The 19,681-nt window shown below is 38.0% G+C and overlaps 2 protein-coding genes across 2 annotated transcripts; one reads left to right on the top strand and one right to left on the bottom strand.

Moving 5' to 3' along the window:
- Positions 1 to 2,590: 2,590 nt before the first annotated feature.
- On the bottom strand, positions 2,591 to 13,667 carry LOC115451551 (vesicle transport protein GOT1B). The gene is made up of 6 exons (XM_030179900.2): positions 13,478 to 13,667; positions 7,929 to 8,020; positions 7,477 to 7,655; positions 6,956 to 7,037; positions 5,847 to 5,885; positions 2,591 to 2,952 (listed from the first exon to the last, which is right to left on the bottom strand). The coding sequence occupies exons 1-6, from the start codon at positions 13,500 to 13,502 to the stop codon at positions 2,938 to 2,940; spliced, it is 432 nt and encodes a 143-aa protein (XP_030035760.1). The 5' UTR covers positions 13,503 to 13,667; the 3' UTR covers positions 2,591 to 2,937.
- A 1,965-nt stretch (positions 13,668 to 15,632) lies between these two features.
- LOC115451552 (interleukin enhancer-binding factor 2 homolog) lies at positions 15,633 to 19,625 on the top strand. The gene is made up of 8 exons (XM_030179901.2): positions 15,633 to 16,030; positions 16,430 to 16,558; positions 17,250 to 17,381; positions 17,465 to 17,620; positions 17,755 to 17,847; positions 17,958 to 18,241; positions 18,395 to 18,564; positions 19,524 to 19,625. The coding sequence occupies exons 1-8, from the start codon at positions 15,857 to 15,859 to the stop codon at positions 19,556 to 19,558; spliced, it is 1,173 nt and encodes a 390-aa protein (XP_030035761.1). The 5' UTR covers positions 15,633 to 15,856; the 3' UTR covers positions 19,559 to 19,625.
- Positions 19,626 to 19,681: the final 56 nt, after the last annotated feature.

Below are 19,681 nucleotides of genomic sequence, written 5' to 3'. Positions count from 1 at the left end.
CATAACATACTGGTTATCTTCACTTTGGTTTTGCAGACCAAACATTTTTGTAACGAGCACGAGAATTTAAACATGGAATTTATTTACAAAAATCTTATGAAAATGCCCAACGGGCATAACACATTATTTTTTGAAAACATAATATGTACGATGAGTTGCTGTACTAATTACTCTACCGAAAGAACTCTTTGTTCATTTATTTTAAGTAAATTCACTCTTAATCATAGAAATACGAGAAGGTTACTCAAACAGCTTTTGGACTTACGTGGTTCCTAATCTCAATACCCGCTACTACGTGTGAGGTCTCGCAAACTACGCAGCAGTCTTTACAACCGAATCAGTCTATCAAATGTAAGTAGGTACATTTGATATTTTACCACGGTCAAATGCGTCTGACAAAATCTTACACAACTACTATATAGATAACCGAGATCTACTTAAGTGTACTGGTACGGCCGCTGAGAATGGATGGTCATAAGTTTGCATTGCCCCCTCAAAATTACGCGCGCTCTTTTTCCTCAAGCAAAAACAATATAAAATGCTACAGGTGAATTCATAAACTACCTACTTCGTATATTGTATGCTGTGTGCTACGTGAGCAGACTAAAATTATCGACTCAGGTAATTTCGCATTCTTTACTGTTTAAACGGTCAATTGATTTAAACTAGTCTAAATTGTAAAAAGCCACGCCGTGCTGTAGAATTGTGACATCTAGCTAATTCGCTTCTTCTTCGCATCTTTTTTTTGTTTTCGCGGAGAAAGTGTCTTATGACTACCGCTCAGCCTTCGTGGGGGGCGACTGAGCGGTTATGTTGGGGTCACCGTGCCTTACGACCCGGCATTGCGCCGCCTGGATTTGATGTCAACCTTCAGGCGACCGCCGGGCCGAGTCCCTAACCTATGTACAACGCACGGCATACCAACTAAAACTCCGCGGTGGCCCTCTTCGGCGCATTAGGGACGACTGCGAGCTTCCTCTGACGGAAATGTCTAAGTCTGCTTCCACAGCCGCCCCTGCGCGGTGCCGCCTAGTGCGGCCCGTCTCCTGTGGGGGAGGGCTCAGGAGCCCCCACGCACCGAAGGACGCCCCCGGCGTCTACGGCAGCATGAGGCCAACTGCACACTGCCGTCCAGCCCGGGTTCAAGCGAAACATGTGCAAAATTGCACAAAAATGCACTAGGGCGGACAGCCCCCTGCTGCCCGCCGACGACCCCCATCGTGGCCCCTATTAGTCGCCTTTACGACAGGCAGGGGATACCGTGGTGAAATTCTCCAAACGCCCCCAATCCACAGGGCGGGAGACGCCGGTCAGTCGTCCACCCGGCGCCTCCTACGTCTCCTCTGACGACGGGAGGGATCCTCTCTCTCCCGATCCCTCTCGGCACTCTCCTTCTGCGAGAGGACCACCTCGCAGAAGTGGGCCACCGCACGCCAGGCCTCCCGGCTGCCGACCATGGAAGCGATCACAGCCGGCAGCGAGAGGTCTCGTCCGACGACTGAAACGAGAGCGCTGCGCTCCTCGTCCCAGGCTGGGCAAGACTCCAACGTGTGTTGGGCCGTATCGCGCGGGCAGTTGTCACAATGGTGACACACGGCAGACTCCTCTACCCCTACTATCTGACACAGATACTCACCGAAGCAGCCATGCCCGGTGAGTACCTGCGTCAGGCGAATGTTACCACGCCGTGGCGCCTGTCCAGCCACTCAGCAAAGACAGGACGCACTGCCGCGACAGTTCGGAGCCCCGCTGACGGGGCCTCCAGCCTGAGACGCCACTCCTCCACGGCGGCTTGCCGTAGAGAGGCCTTCATGGCCTCCACCTCCTTCGGGGCCAGACTCTGCCCGCGATTTAGCGCCCCTCCCTCCAATGGAAAGTGTCGGAGAGAGTTTTGGCGTCCAGATCCCAGGGCAGGAATCCGGCCAAAAGACAAGCCGCCTCGTACGAAACCGTGCGGTACGCCCTTACGGCCCGCTGCGCCACTACTCGCTGTGGGCCCCGCAGGAGAGCGACAGAACGCTTCCTCAGAGCGTCAGCCCAGATCGGGCTACCGTATAGTGCCATGGACCGCACGACCCCGTGGTACAACCTTCGGCAAGGGATACCAGGACCTTCCAGGTTGGGCAGCAGGCTAGAAAGAGCGCCCGCTGCCCTGGACAACTTTGTCCGCATCTTCGTGAAATGGGTGCGGAATTCCCACCGGCTATCTAAGATTAAACCTAAATACTTCATATTATTTCCGATGGGAATCCGCACCCCCTCTACCACGATGTGGGCACCGGTTGGTGGTCCTCTCCGAGGCCTTCTTCTTCGCATCTTGCTATTAGCTTATTTGCTAATTGTATTATGCATGGATTTATTAAATAAATTAATAACGGATGCAAATTGCAAAGATATTTTGGGTGTCGTGACCCGAGCTACGGGGAGCCGAGCAAATAGCATCAATAAAATTAAAAAAAAAAAAAAAAAAAAAAAAAAAAAAAAAAAAAAAAAAAAAAAAACATTGAAATGCAATATTGTTTATTTTTTTCGATTTTATTCAGTACACAATATGAAAATATAAGGTAGGTATAAAACATAAAGTCCAAAAGGATGAAATGTAAATATGTATTTTATAAACTTAATCAACAAAATAATATTAAGTATAGGTACTTGTTAGTGCGGGTTTCCATTAAGTAGAGCGACGTGTTTTGTTTTGCCGTGAAAGTTAGTAACAGCATGATTAAAATTAATATCACTCAGGTTTAAAGACAAAGACGGGTTCGAAGGAGAATAAGCTCTTGAATATGAGTTTTCGGCAGATACATATTCAAGTTAAGGTGCTAGTATAGATATTTTAAACATCTAACTTAATCTAGTGGCAACCCGCGCCAACGAACTTTTTGTACAAAGGAATGTGGTATTTTCGGTGGATTTTCTAAACAATCGTCGTACCCTTTACGATGCTCCATCCTGGGGATAAGTAGATAATATTGTTATATGTATAGGTACTTCATCGTTTGCGCTGCCCTAGAGGTACAATTAACTTTAAAATTCTATTATACTTATATAAGGAACTTAACACTAAGAGTGGCTGTATTTTAAAATTGAGTATGTAAATATAGGTATAATTAATAAACATAAAATCACGATGAACTCAGTTTATTTACTATGTACCCAATTTTTAAATTATGTAAGACGACGAAAAATTGACTGACTATTCCTTTTCACGAAGAAAATTAAAATCACTGGCTAATACCACCCCACCCGACCCAGTTAATGTTGTAATCGCTAGTTTTCCCACCCAAGTTAACACCAAGTCTTCATATACACTATGAGATGATATTAAACAATGTAACTGCAGAATTCAGAAGCACAAATCCATATTATAGATACATACCTTATATTATTAGCATATATATCCAACAATAACCGTGTGGAAAGATGATGCTTTGGATCCGAAGAATTGTTCGAATGCGTTAACTCGCTCCGATTGGACAAACATATATACTTAGTATACCCTACTTCTAATACAATCTTTATATATCGTTTCTGGAAGAGAATAAGGTGCAAAGCTATGGTAGCGTGCGATCGTAAGCAATACAATACTTCTCTAAGAAAATGAAGAGCGCCTTACACAGAGCTTAGACGATTGTGATGTGTGAACAAAGTACACAAGATTTCCACAAAATTACATTATGAAGAAAAGATTTTACATGGCGGAGTAACTACCCTCGACTTGAAGCATAAGTACAATCCATTAAATAAAAATAGAGATGCACAAGAACTGAGTCATTAGCTACCGGTTCAATTTCAGAACACAAATTAAGACCCCATACAATTTTAAACCTTTGATAAATATGCATAGACTATTCATGTTACAGCAGGGGATATATATCCTAAGGTCATCTAACCACAAGGCAACGGTATAATAAATAAAAAGCGGCATAATTTAATATTTATATTTAGTTAAAACGGTGACACATGAATTATAAAAGAGATATAATACAAAATTGTTTGCGTTCATAGGAGTGTGACTTCGTGCTTATTTCGTAACAAAGTCGAAGCAATCTTTATAACCCAATAATTTTTCTTTGATCACTGGGTGTTCTCGATTAATGATTGAATATTTAAAATAAATTATCAATAAGTTCTTTAAAGTTCGCTAACATATTTGTATATCCGCATGTAAATGGAGAGCTTAAAAAAGAAGTCACGACAGTTTTATTAGTTGGCATTTGCAATAATTAATAATAAATTAATTTATTGCATGGCACATTTTTTTATCGTAGCGTTACGCTAAAGGTAGCATCGCATCTTCGAACACCTCATGCCTTTGCATCATCGGCTACGTCAGCGACTAACCATTTTCAATACGTTTATGAAAATAACGGTACCCGGTTACTCGGTATCCATTCAATCTATAACAAAAATGGATCAATACGAATAAAAAAAAATGTACATGTTTACAATAAGTCGATAGCTTTGTTTGCGATCACCTCTTCACATTGTTCTGGTATCTGCAAATAATACTATTTTAGGAGAAAGTTTAAAAATGGCAACACTCATGTCTTTTAATTTTTTTAATTATAACTTTTCCAAAAACAAAGGTCCAGAATCAGCAGATTACTAGACTCAATAAAGAGGATTTAGAGATTTGTTTTGACCTTTGTTGTTGATTAGAGTTGGATTTGTACAAATTAATTAAGTAGGTACTATGGATGAAGAATATGGGCAAGATACAGAAAATACACAAACGCAGACGCAGAATTCTTACTTTAATTGGTTCATTCCAGGAATCGGATTGAAGAACGAGATTGAGATCGTTTATTGAAAACGGCTGTAAGTCGCTGCTAAAATAAATACACCCTCCCCAATTTTCGTTGAAACTATTATTAATAAGAGTACTGAAAGACAGCCTGGACTAGTATGAATTCTAAGAACCGGATGTCGCAAAATCCAACCTCAGGACACGGTCGCAGAGAAAATGTTTTTTTTAGTCTATAAATTGAGACATCCATTAGTTACGTGAGATATTTTTATCGATTTTGCGAATCCCACTTCCCTCTGGTGAGATGTTGTGAGGTTTGGCTTAGCAGAATGTTTCGAAAGTAGAGTTACTGCTTGCCAGCATCGAAAAAGCGATGGCACATAACACACCTCACTCATATGAACGCATACTGACTTGGGATTTATAAAGCCTTGAACCGATGGCGGCACACGAAACTTACATGTTCAAACTCATTTGTGCGAATCTTTCATATTATCTTGTGTTTCATACTATAGACTGCGTAAAACAACAATAGTTACAACAAATACATTGGAATGTTTTATTTACAAAAGTGTTTAACAATAGTAATGATATTTACTCTTCATTATTCAGAGTAGTTAATTTAATATAATTTATAAATCAAAATATAATATCTTCAAAAATTTCAATAAATTTATCAATGACATTTAGCACTCAAGGCAAATGTTTAAATTACATTTTAAAAAATATGCTGGACTCCAGCAGAGATTATTTACTTAAATCTGATCAAAGGAAGTAAGAGACGCTTCTTTATTAATAAATTAGATAACAATATCACCATTCATTTTATTAACAGCAGAGAAATTACCATTCAATAGCCGACTACTGTCTCGCATTCCCGTAAAATATGTAAAAGCATTTTAATTTGTTAAAATTCCGGACATTTTATTATATAATTAACTCGTGCGATTTGTAAAGCGAGGTAGTCTGTGTGCCGCCATACGCAGCCACCTCGCACCTTACTATAAGTTACATACAAATTACAAACACACCCGCACATAAACATATATTACACTTTGTATTAATGTCTTTCTGTCCATACGTTACACTATCATACCATGTTGCGGCCGTTGTCACCCGCTATCCTGTCCACTATCTGCAAAAAATAATATAAACAAAATTATAAAAACTATAAGGTAATTTGTTACCAGTACTGGTTATCTATACTATTATATAAAGCTGAAGAGTTTGTTTGTTTGTTTGTTTGAACGCGCTAATCTCAGGAACTACCGATCCAAACCGAAAAATTCTTTTTACGTTGGATAGCCCTTTGTTCGTGGAGTGCTATAGGCTATATATCATCACGCTATACCCAATAGGAGCGGGGCAGTAATGGCTAATCTCAGGAACTACCGGTCCAAACTGAAAAATTCTTTTTGCGTTGGATAGCCCTTTGTTTGTGGAGTGCTATAGGCTATATATCATCACGCTATACCCAATAGGAGCGGAGCAGTAATGGCTAACCTCAGGAACTACCGATCCAAACTGAAAAATTCTTTTTGCGTTTGATAGCCCTTTGTTCGTGGAGTGCTATAGGCTATATATCATCACGCTATACCCAATAGGAGCGGAGCAGTAATGGCTAATCTCAGGAACTACCGGTCCAAACTGAAAAAATATTTTTGTGTTGAATAGTCCTTTGTTTGTGGAGTGCTCAAAGTTATATATCATCACGCTATGACCAATAGGAGCGGAGCAGTAATGAAACATGTTGCAAAAACGGGGAAAATTATGAGTTTTGAGAGCTTCCGTTGCCTGCGCTGCGTAAACGGTTAAAGTTATGCAACAATGATGTATGACGGGATTGTTTCACTTAAAAAGTTCTAAAAAATATATTATAAAACTATCACTATGGGCATACAAGACTTAGGAAACATTTTTCAGCATTGGATCAAATTTTTAACGAATGCTTTCGGTTTTTAGTAATAGAGGTAATAATAGCATTCAGGTTTGGCTTGTGAGCTTCTGTAATGAGCTAAAACAGTCCTAATATAGACTTGGAGCTTCCAAGTTGCTATTATAGCTTATACAGTTAATCCAGTTGAGTTTATGGTACAAGCTTGCTATCAAAATAGAGAGATAAGAAGATAGAGAATTTATCTGGCCTTTCCCCACTTCCTTATTAACATAGACCTGCTTACAAAGAAATATGCGTAGGTGACTTACCCCTCTGATGATAGGCAGATTCAGCAGCGAACCAAGTACCGGTACCATTCTAAGGAAGTTTACAGCGGCTGGCAAGAAACCTCTGCAAAATAAATGATATTATGCATGATTCTTCTCTGGTGGAGACTGCTTTTCGAAATAGCAGTAGAGTAATAATTTACGGAATATAAATAATCTTTAAAATTTAATAACTTGAAATAAATTCATTTAATTTCATTAAATGCATGTATGTACCTCTGACCTGGAGATGTAACTTTAATCCCCACTGGTTCCACAGCTCAAATAAGTTGCTGATAAAGCTGTATGCCTATACTGTTTAGAGTAACTACTTTAAGCTACTTCTTTAAGACCATAACCAATGATTAACCCTAACTCCTCAGAAAAAGTGTACTATTCTGTTGATTTTTATAGTATAATACCTATAAAAAAATAATTATCTGTATTCATAACATATTATTGCTCCTCCTTTATTTCATAACTATGTACATTATACGCAAAATGTTAATATATCATGTACGCACCTAAATAGCAGCAGGAACCCATACATTTCAGCGATCATACCGACCATTGGCCAGCCCAGCAACACCACCGTTATACCGCCGAAGAAAGCTATGGAAGCCTTAATTTTGTGGCGTTGGAAGAAAAAGAAGAAGGTTCGCTGTAGGCCGATCACGCACGCGAGCCCGCTGATAAACAGGATCTGATGATGTAAGAAAACATTACCATGAAAATGCTAGCTTTAATATTGGCTTAATAACAAATTCCAGAATCTAGAATACATCACCATAGAGACCAAATGCCATGTGTTTGTGATGATAGTAATTTGTAAATACTAAGGTTAGTTGCCTGTCTTTGATTTACCACACTATAGGTTATAGAAAATAAATCCTGTGAAATCAGCATTGAAATAAATATTGCTCTGATCAAAAGTGATCATTGTGAGGTAATTATTTCCATTTTTTTGTCTACTCACATTTCCGATGGCTAGGAGACCTTTGTCGAAAAGTAGAAGCACTCCCAGGAACAGGAACGTCATCCCGAACCCAGCGAGGCCAACGCCAATCTCTGCAAGAAACATGATTATAAGCTCCGGCATTAATAATAATTCCATGATCCAACATATGATTGGTTTTTGAAATAGACAAAAACAGCAGGTATCTTAATGGCTTTTGCTACAAAGAACTGTTTTTACTTCTTAGGAAGCTATTCATGCTTGATTGCATGATTATGACCAAAATTGTGTCTGAGTGGATAAAAACAATAATGATAACCTACTATCATCCAAAATGTCAAAATATTAAAATAGTACCAAATTATGTTTCATTTCATTGAGATACAAAACTATCTTTTTTATGAAATAGGTGAATTTTTCGAAAATGTATTAAAAATATCATCGCAGTGCTCCAGCAGCCAGACAACTGGGAGGCTTCAGACGAACCTACTTGACTCTCAAATAGAAAAACCCCCAAATCAGTGTGTATAATTCAATGCCCATCCATTGATAAAAAACGGAATAGTATCAGATGTTCTATGTTAAACAAATGCCTACTTATTATTACACACTTTTTATGCATCTTTTTAAGTAAAGTTATGGTTTAGTCAATTAATATGAAAGAAAAGTTTTATATTCTTAATAAAAAAAAAAACTTTTTAGCACTGTGGCGACAGAATGTCCCATGAGGTAAAATAAAGTCTTGTTTCTCAACCAAATATCTACAGCAATATTGAATTTTTAATAAATTATTATTATTCGCTTCGTATCAATATCCGGAATCCATCTTGAGTCAAGCACCTGTCTTTCCTGCCTTCTGTCAGCGTATTTCCGGTTCCCTCTCCGTTTTAGCCCCCACTATACCCCCACTTTGTCATTGAGCGCTTGTCAGGTGAAGGTCCGATTTTGGATCATTATAGCGTCGTTTTTCGCGCCGATCAGTTGTCAGCACAAGTAAAACTTCGCAATATTATCAAAATATTCGTTAATTTTGGAATTATTAAAAAAAAAAAAAAATATATTGGATTAGATTCCCTCTCCAGTGAATATGGAAGAAGAAAATTTAAAAACTGTTGTTGCGGATGATTCGAACCCACGAAAACGTGGACATTCTTCATCGTCGAGTTCTGATAGTGACAACGATTCATCATCGGACAAGGATATCGACCATCAGGAAACTAACGAAACCGTAAGCTATGCACATTTTCAATTTCTAGCACAACAAGTTGCTTTTCTAACGAATCTCATTGAAAACAAAATGAAAAAAGTCATGAAAATTTAATTAGTGCACAAGTCGTTTCTAACGATTTGAATTTACGACGGCCTGTTAACAATGAAGGCAGTAATTGTAATCGGCTAAATATTTTATCCGAAGTAAGCACAACGGTTAAAGACCCTATTTATCCAAAATCTGAAGATAGATACGTAGATAAACTATCGCAGTTGCAACGTTTTAAGTGTAACGATTGGTATTCTATTAGATTTTCGGATGCTCAGAAAAAATATTTAACAACCCCCGGTTTCATAGAGCTAGGAGTAAACGACGAATTAAAGCGTTTTGAAGCTTCTATGATAAAAGAAGACTCACGTTCACATTTATTAGAACGTACCTGTGCGGGATTGACTAAAGCATTACTTTCTCAAAAGGATGAATTGCATAGAACACTACAAACACTAGTTGATTGGGCAAATGAAAGTAAAGAGTCTTTGAGCCCAAACTCCCTATTTGAGAAGATAGAAGAATTATTCTCTAAAGACTCAACGTATAGCAAAGTGTCGGACGATCTATTGCAAATAGTATGTGGAAGACGAGCAGACTTTATAAATTGCCGCCGAGAGGTTTTACTACGTCAAATTCCAGAAGGTTTTCATCGAGATGTTTTAAGTAAAATACCCCCGAGTCCAGAATATCTATTTAATGATGAAGCATTACAAAGTTACATTCAAAAAATTGGAGGGGTGGATAAGCTATCTGCATCTTCAAAAGTTTTGAACCACTCTCAGTCGAAAGGCTATAATTTTTATCATAATCCGAAACCGTCAACTAGTAAACTACCGGAGGATAGGTTTTTTTCGCCGCGACACCAATACAAAAAATGATAAGCAGCAATCGCATCGACGATCGAATCAAAAAGGTAAAACTACCTACCGCGACAAACCAAAAGGTAAGAAGGCACAATCGCAATTTTCATCTAAGAAAAAACGTCGCGATTGACTATCGGTTATTTCAAGGCGGTTGTCTAAAACAATTTCATTGTGTCTGGAGAAATTTAGGCGCACCAAACAAAATTTGCAAACTTTTGGACGGGACACGTATTCCATTCCTTCTCAAACCGCCTTTGATATTTCCGACATCAACAGTTATGAAATGCTACAGAACAAAAAATTCTCTCGATATGACAATACAGATCCAAACTATGTTGAAGTCGGGAATAATAGAACACGCGGAACAGAGTCCCAGTTACCTGTCCACGTTCTTTTTTAGTACCCAAGGCGGACAAATCTCTTCGCCCCATCTTCAACTTGCGACAGCTGAATCAATTTGTCGTAACCAAACCGTTCCAATTATTCAGCCATTTTCGAGTTCCTTCATTTCTGCAAAATCAGGATTGGATGGCAAAAATAGACCTGAGCCAAGCTTATTTTCATGTGCCGATTGCTCATCAACATCGCAGATTCCTGAGGCTAAATTATCATCCAGATCCGAACCAGGACCGACTACTCCAGATGACATGCTTGCCGTTCGGCCTGTCGTCAGCACCAAGGACATTCGCCTCAATAACCAACTGGGTGGCCGAATTCCTAAGGAGTCACAATATCCGATGTGTCGTCTATCTCGACGATTTTCTTCTGGCAAACCAGTCGAAACTACAACTCGAGAAAGATATCGCATTCACAACAAAAATGTTACAAGTATTGGGTTGGACAATCAACTTCAACAAGTCTGTACTGGCTCCGACAAAATGCCTCGAATATCTCGGCATAACTTGGGATACAAAACGCAACGCGAAATCCCTGTCGCAGTCAAAGTGCCAAACGCTACGCAAGGCACTTCAGTTACAGCTCACAAAGAGCAAGTGGTCCCTCAAACAGTACCAATCTCTAATGGGGAGACTCAATTTCGCAACATTTGTAACTCCGAGAGGTCGGTTACAGTGTCGTACACTGCAACACTACAGTCGACAGTTGCCAACCGAACATCCATACCGTCAGATCAGCATGCCACAACCGGTCTGTTCGGAGATGGAATGGTGGTTTCAAGCCGTAGGAAAGACTATGCCGGTTCACGAGAGCCCAATAACTCATCTGCTGACTACAGATGCATCCGACATCGGCTGGGGAGCACAACTTGGCGACAAGTGCATAACGGGGACTTGGACAAAACAACAGAAGTCCTGGCATGCAAACAAAAAAGAAATGTTTGCAGTTTTTGCAGCAATACGAGACGAAGAGAATCAACTTCAATCTGCTCAGATACTACTACAAACGGACAATCGCACTGTAGTTTCGTATATAAACAAAGAGGGCGGCACGAAGTCACAAAAACTGCTCAGACAAACTCGACAACTTCTCGAAGTTTTAGACAGACGGGATATAAATCTGACAGCGCATTACTTGCCAGGAAGATTCAATGCAGAAGTAGACGCTCTATCTCGCCAAAAATCTTGTCCAGAATGGTTATTGACAAATACGGCAACGAATTACATTTTTCAAATGTGGGGTACACCGGAGATAGATCTGTTTGCGTCCAAAACAGCTCATGTAGTACCCAGGTATATTTCAATGGACAGGGAAGATCGGGAAGCGCAAGGTTGCAACGCATTTTGTTACCAGTGGCATTACAACCTAGCATGGTTGTTCCCTCCACCAAATCTCATACCCAGAGTACTCAGACATTTGAATCAAGCCAGCGGGAAATACATTTTAATAGCCCCCAGATGGAACAAGGTGTTTTGGCAAGCGGATGTTCAACTTCGAGCGCGAGAGCCTCCTTATCTAATTCCAGACTTATCTCACGTACTCATAGATACGAAGACAGGTACGCATCCGCCTCAAGTTCAGAACCTAGTTTTGGAGGCATGGCTGATTTCGGGTGGCAAGATTTGTTAACCGACTGGACCGATCAAGAACGAGGGCTACTAATGTCAAGCTGGAGGAGCTCTACAATAAACACCTACAGGCCGGCATGGAACAGATGGAGGAACTGGTGCGAGTCCCATTCAGTTAACCATAAATATCCCAATGCTGACCAAGTCGCTCGCTATCTAGCACATTTACACTGTGACATTGGTTTGGCATATAGAACTATCTTGGTGCATAAATCTGTAATTTCTACATTCACACATGTAACTTCTAACATAGATTTATCGTCTAATTTCTTTGTAAAACATGTTCTAAAGGCTATTTCAGTAGCACGAGAAAAACCAGCAAAACCACCAATTTGGAATCCTAAACAGTTACTACAATACCTTAGTTCGTATTTTTTCGATAAAAACAACCTATTTCAAGTATCGAGACATACAACATCAAACCGTAGGCAAAACATAAATCACTTATTTATCACAACATTGGGTGATGTCAAGCCTGCATCTAGAACCGTCATTGGTGGATGGATTAAAACTGTTTTAAGTTCGGCAGGTATAACTGCCACTCCAGGATCTGTTAGATCCGCAGTGTCCTCCCTGAATTTTGTAGAAAATTTCTCCATAGACCAAATTCTCGAAACGGGAAATTGGAAAACCATTCATACATTTAAAAATTATTATCAGAGAGAGTTGATAAATTATGAATCAAATACACAAAATAATTCACAATCATTGTCCAAATTTTTGAGCCCGTTCATTAATTAAGGTTCATATTGTTATTCATGTTATTATTTAGCTACTTTGTACAACTCATAAGTAATTTACAACAAATGAGTTTTTCATTAAATTACGATACCCATAATTTTACACATTATAGCGTCTTTATATTGAGCGCACCAGGTGATAACAAACACATCACTCAAGATGGATTCGGATATTGATACGGCGAATAATAGAGAGTTTTTCCTAAAATAAAAACTTACCTATTATTTCTTCATCAATATCCGGAATCCAGGTAAGGTCTACCTGGTGCATCATGAGCTCTATAATGATCCAAAATCGGACCTTCACCTGACAAGCGCCTCAATGACAAAGTGGGGGTATAGTGGGGGCTAAAACGGAGAGGGAACCGGAAATACGCTGACAGAAGGCAGGAAAGACAGGTGCTTGACTCAAGATGGATTCCGGATATTGATGAAGAAATAATAGGTAAGTTTTTATTTTAGGAAAAACTCTATTATTTTACACTTCATAGCAATTCAATATCAAATGTTCATTATCAAATCAGTCCTTATAAAGTTTGACAAATTAAACGAACATTTATCTAATATACTCAATCTCAAATGTTTCATAGTTCAATTAATTGATAAATACAGAATTAGTCTGGAATAACATTCTGAAATATTGTCATGCACAAAAATAGGAATAAATATAACAAAAACTTACTTTGGGTGTCTGTTATTTCGATCATGTTTGGTATTTGTAAGCTTTCGGTAATTTACACACTTTAGGTCTTCAAATTTACCTAAATATTAAATTAAACCAATATAAAACAAACTTATAACCTATGTCTCCACGTCATTTTTGTAGACATGAAGACTGTCAAATTTTGGCTGTCAGGCAAAAAGTCAATAATCACCATTGACTAAATATAAAGAGGACATGCCCCAAAAGTTAGCTATATGAATAAGTTATATTTATGTTAGGGAAATCGACGCAGAATTGTCAATATATATGTCTATCTCTTTTACTCAAAGCTTATTTGGAACGCAACAAACAAAGACAAAAATAATTGCTTTCTTCGAATATGGCACTATTTCGTTTACTTCAACACACTGGGACCGCCTTGCGGCCGAAACGCCATTTTACGAAACCCAGTCAGCAAGTACATGTAGTGTCAGACGATGTAAACAAATCTTCATAAATATTGAATTTAAAGTAATATAATCATATTCTCAATTGTTTAGTTTGTTTATTAGTGTATTTGTTAAGTTTCGAAAGTGACTCAGTGTTGTGTGAAAGGATGCAAATCGAATTCACGCAAGAAAAGACCCCCGAAATATCTTTTCATAGGTTAGTAACTGTTTTTACCGAAAATTAGCAAATATCTTTGTATATTTACTTTTTGGATTTGTTTTTATCAATTAAAATGATATGTGGATCTGGTTTGTTAAGCTTTGGACCCTTTTAGGCGTGATTTATACACATTAAAATCATTATGTTTGTTTACACACGAGCTTAGGGATGGGTGGGTGGATTTGTTTAGAAATTATTGATATCGATATTTTAACAGACGCCCGTTTATCAATTACGGTTTTTGTCTTTGAAAGAATGTTAGAGCACACATCAATATTGTATTATTCAGAACGACAAACTAAATGAAATTAGAATATGTTTTTAAGATAACCAAAAATTTAAAAACCAAGGCAAAATGAATTGAGAATATTGAGCGACGTGATTGGAATCCTACACCAAATACATATTTCTTTACATTTTGAGAAGATATGCATAAACCACACGTTTAATTAACGCGAGTAAAGATAACTGTTTTCCAACAATATTCCCGATAAGTAAAATAGTAATGATTATTATACTTCACCTAATAGTAATATTACTTTAATATATTGCTATGAATAAAATTAGAATTGTTACATAAAAGAATAGATAAACATAAAAGAAACAACATAAAGATGAAATGTAAGATATATTTTTACAATTGGCGGTCTTATGTTTCGAACAACCTTTGCATGCACGGAAATAGATACATAATCATATTGTTGTTATTGCAAATAATTATTATAATTGATTATCTTAACCACCATTTTTACGGTCATTGATTTTAGTTTGCTGAACCATAGTTATGTTTCTCGATCAAAGAGCATAAAAATAAAATAAAATAAAACCAACCAAATAATTGCTGGCTACGCTATCTTATTCCATTTATCATGTATTAAATAAATATCTTAATCTGTAACTTAAATTTTTAGCAAGGAATAGTGCAACATACAAATATAGATCAAACACAACTGGATGTTTGTCACAACAGGTACTGCTTTGTTTAACAATTGTTACTTATAAATCACTTTCAGTTTGTTTGTTTACATTATGGTTTGTTATATTTATATTATGGTAGTTCCTAACCCCTTTCGTATTTGATCTTTTTGGGGCTTGTTTGTCTCTCTTAATTCTTCGATGTCGATACAAAATTTTCGGTACTAGCATATCACTATTGTAAGGGGCGGAGTCGGCACCATTTTATGCATTAAATGTGCCGCATGTCACGTGACCATATCACCTATCCTCTATACTTCTTTTATCATTGATAATCACACAAAGCCTAGAACAGACAAAAGGGTCATAAGTCATAGATTCTTAAGCGTTATACACATTACACGCGTCTTCAATAATATACTCTTTAAGCCTGGTTAAATTTATTATCGTGACCTTTTTATGTACTAAATCGTAAATGTATGTAACACTAATTGATTTTCGACAACTATCGTATACAAATCATTTTTTTAATAATTCTATATGTCGAATAATATCGCAATCTGAACTATTATAATTCTCTTAATCTGAACTATGTATAATAATTCTCTGTCATATTTTGTCTGTGGTTTCCGCGTCCCTGCCCGCTATTTCGTGTTATAGAGGAATTTTTGTTTTCCAAATATAAAATCTCTTAAATTCTGATAACGGATAAACTAAAGACAAATTTTAAACATTCCTAATATCATAAACTACTTATATCTATGATTTCACATAAATAACCAAAGAAGTGATAAATATTTAACCTAAACTTAGTTCTTGGTGCGTGGTGATATAATGGTGAGAGGTGCCGGTCGTGGAGGCCGTGGTATGCCTGGAAGAGGCGGGATGGGGCGTCCGCCCTTCAACAGACCAAGATTGTTGATGCTGAGGCCGCCTTTCGACTTGGTGTTAGCCGAGCCTGCGTTTCCCAGATGCAAACCAGCTCCCGATGATTCCGCTTTGACTCAGGTAAGTTTTTTATTATAAAAGCAGTAAAGTTCAGTTTATTGTGCCAATTATTTATGTAAAGAATACTATGATTTAAGTTAGGTATTTTTATACTTCATACTTACTATGCAGAAACTGAGATAAGGAGCTTTTTTAATTAATTGCTGGTCGCTGGTATTATTATTTGGGATATATCTTATATATATGGTTTTACTATTATTTCTATTTGGTCATGTCAGATTGCCTTTATACCAGACTGGGGGTGACAGAATGGAGAGTGCACCTGTGTATTGCGTAGACACTTGTGCACTATATATATCTCCTGCATACCTGGCTGATCTCCATAGAGATTGGCCTATAATTAAGATCTAATGAGTTACTATATACTTCTTAATTTAAACAATTGTTTGGTAATTGCAGGCCCTACTCAAAAGACATGCAGAATTATGTCCCACCCCAGCAGAGCAGGCAGCAGTACTCAGTCTAGTCACAAAACTGCAGACAGTCCTCGACAATCTGGTGGTGGCTCCAGGAGATTTTGCAGCTTGTGTAAGTTATATTTTATATAACTACTAGTTGACCCGATAGACATTGTCCCGTCTTAACAATGAATTTGCAACACGCATTCTGTCAATTGCTCACAGTTATTTCAAACAATTCACAGTTATATAAAATTTATATTTTCATTTTCATTAAGTTTACTTAAATTTTCTAATTTTCCATGCAATTTTTTGAATTTTTTCTTTCATAAGAACCTTCTGACAATAACAAACACAACAAAAAAAAATAGTGTAATTGGTCCATCCATTCACCTGAGATGGCGTGACCAAGAGAAATAGTGATTAATTTTTATATATTATATAGATGATTATTACTCAATGATTACATAATTTAAGTACTTCACATGTTTTAGTTATTAAATAAATATTTTGTCAGTGGTAAATGCTCACAAACACCTATTAATAGCACACATATGCTGTACTTTATTGTTTTATTGCATTGAGTGGTATTATATGTACTGCAGTTGGTGTACCTTATTGCAATAAATAAATAAAATATTACACAAATTCTTTAAAAATTGGAAGGCATTGGGTTTTTGAATGTAAAGTAAGTTTTATGTTGTAATTATTATTATAATTTAGCATTAAAGTTTTAGGAAGGTTTTATACAGAACTATGACAAATTACCCAATTTTCTGGAATTCAAAAAAAGTGATAATAATTATGATTTGTACTTTCAGCAATTGGAGGAGGTGCGTCAAGTTGGCTCATACAAAAAGGGTACCATGATGGCAGGAAAGAATGTAGCTGATATTGTAGTCATCATGAAGACCCTGCCAACCAAGGAAGCTGTTGAGGGCCTCTCCAATAAGGTAATCTATTTCCATGCTCTAACTCTATGATCTGATTTATCAACTCAATATGCGTTATATTAATGAGTGTTCGTGGAATCCAGGTGAATGAGGAAGTGAACAAGTTGATGCGCGCGGAGGGCGGCGGCGCAGTAGTGAGCGCATGCCACGAGCGCGGCTGCACTGTGACGGGCGCCGCTGCCGCCGTGCGCCTGCTTGTCACCACGCTGCACCAGAACCTGCGCAAACTGGAGCCCGACGTATGTATACAAAACACTATGTACCCCTAATTGTACTGCTAATTTCAAACAAAGGAAACAACAAATTGCCTTCAAAACACTGCATAAAAGTATAATAATAGTCATCAAAACTAAATAGTAATATTTGATTACAGGTACATTTGGACTATAAAATAATCAGTAGCCACTTGGCCGCAATTCGTCACAGCAGATGGTTTGAGGAGAATGCTCATCATTCCTCTATTAAGGTAATTTTTTTTTAGAACTTGTCCATCTCATTCTCATTATAAAATTAACAATGTTTGATTAACATTTATTGTCCCGAAGTGTGTCCAACATAAAATGTTTGAATGTGCAGGTACTGATCCGTTTGTTGCGCGACATGTGCTCGCGGCACGCTGGTCTGGAGCCGTTGACGCCTTGGATGATCGACCTGCTGGCGCACCACTGCATTATGAACAACCCAGCGCGGCAAGCGCTGCCCATCAACGCAGCGTTCCGTCGTGCATTGTCGCTAGTGGCGGGCGGGCTGTTCCTGCCGGGCTGTGCGGGGCTGCCCGACCCGTGCGAGGCAGCGCACGCGCGCGCACACACACAACTCGATCTGGCCGCGCAGGACCTCGCCGCCGCCACCGCACAGACGTAATTATAGTTTATGTTTGTTTCATACTAATATCCAAATAATATATAATATCCAAAAGCCTTATGCTGAATTTTTATGTCTTGATATGAAATAGTAAATCCATGATAGATAAATATTTAGTCAATGTTATTAAATATTTCCAATAAACCCAGTTTGCTGCGCGTGGTGGCACGTGGCGGACACCGCTACGTGCTGGGCCTGCAGCCTTTCGAGGGCGGCAAGGACATCTCCACGGAGATCACCGTGTGGGACGGCGTCGTGGTGTCTCCACTCGCGCCCGCCTACCAAGAGACGCCGGAACCCATGGACACCGATGATAAAGGTCTATAATTACTACATGTTGCTTCGTCGCTAAGTTCAAAACCACACTAATCAGTGAAGTAATCATTCCATGAAACCAAAATTGCTTGTTTGAAATATTGTTAAAAATAAAAATGTTGTAGATGTTGAAGTTGTTATAAAAAGTAGAATATATTTTATATTCGCCGGAATGGCGACCACCACACAAAAGGTGTTAAAACCCGCCATAGGGGCCCACGTACGTGCGTCTCGTTCCGGGATCAGCCTGTGTATATTTGGTTCTAACATGCCAGCATAATTGTGCCGACTGCCGAGGAATAATCATCTCTCGTCAGTCGACATTCTATTGAACCCATCTCCACTTACCATCAGGTGCACAGATTTTAGTTCTGCAAGGGCCGTTATTTTGCCTTAGCTTTTTGGGGAATTTAAATTTTCAAAGGGATAAAATAATAATATATATTATTCAATTTTTCAGTATTAACCTGATAGAAAAATAATCTTCCAGCTCTAGGTTTTTTCGAATGCAATATTTAGTAGGAACACCATTCAACATTATATTTTATATTGTATATTAATTATGGAAAATTCTAGATTGTATATCCCAAATCAGAAGTAGCAAGTGAATAGGCATTAGTTTCTTAGAAACTAACAGTCAGGCTGAATATATGAAGCTGAAATATAAGAAGTTCTAACATTGATAAGGATTTTGTGCCTGGTCCGTAATTATTTGTTCTTATTATTACTTTTTATTATTTTATCTGATACAATAGGAGATGAAACGAATAAAAGTCTAGTCCTCATAATACAGATGGCCAAACAATAGTCAAACAGTTGTTTATTAGGGCAATAATTAAATTGTTACATTCTAAATGTAAAATTAAGCTGGGTGCACTGTAGTTCCCGATATTCGCTTCATCTGCTGTGTCAGTTATTGCATAGAATGCTAATAAACATGTTTTTATTAAATTTATGTTTCAGATGATGAAGGTGCTCAGGACGGCGTCGCAGCTTAGAATTTAATTGTCAATAAGATCTTTTATACACCTAATAAGTAATAAAATGTTTATATTTAACTTTCAACATATTTTTATTTGCTAAGTTAAATTAACTATTGCTGGGGTCTTAGATTTAAAGCC

The sequence above is a fragment of the Manduca sexta genome, chromosome 26, assembly GCF_014839805.1.
Source record: "Manduca sexta isolate Smith_Timp_Sample1 chromosome 26, JHU_Msex_v1.0, whole genome shotgun sequence".
Lineage (NCBI taxonomy): Eukaryota > Metazoa > Arthropoda > Insecta > Lepidoptera > Sphingidae > Manduca > Manduca sexta.
The sequence above is the reverse complement of the archived record's forward strand: the minus strand, read 5'-3'. Positions and strand labels throughout refer to the sequence as shown.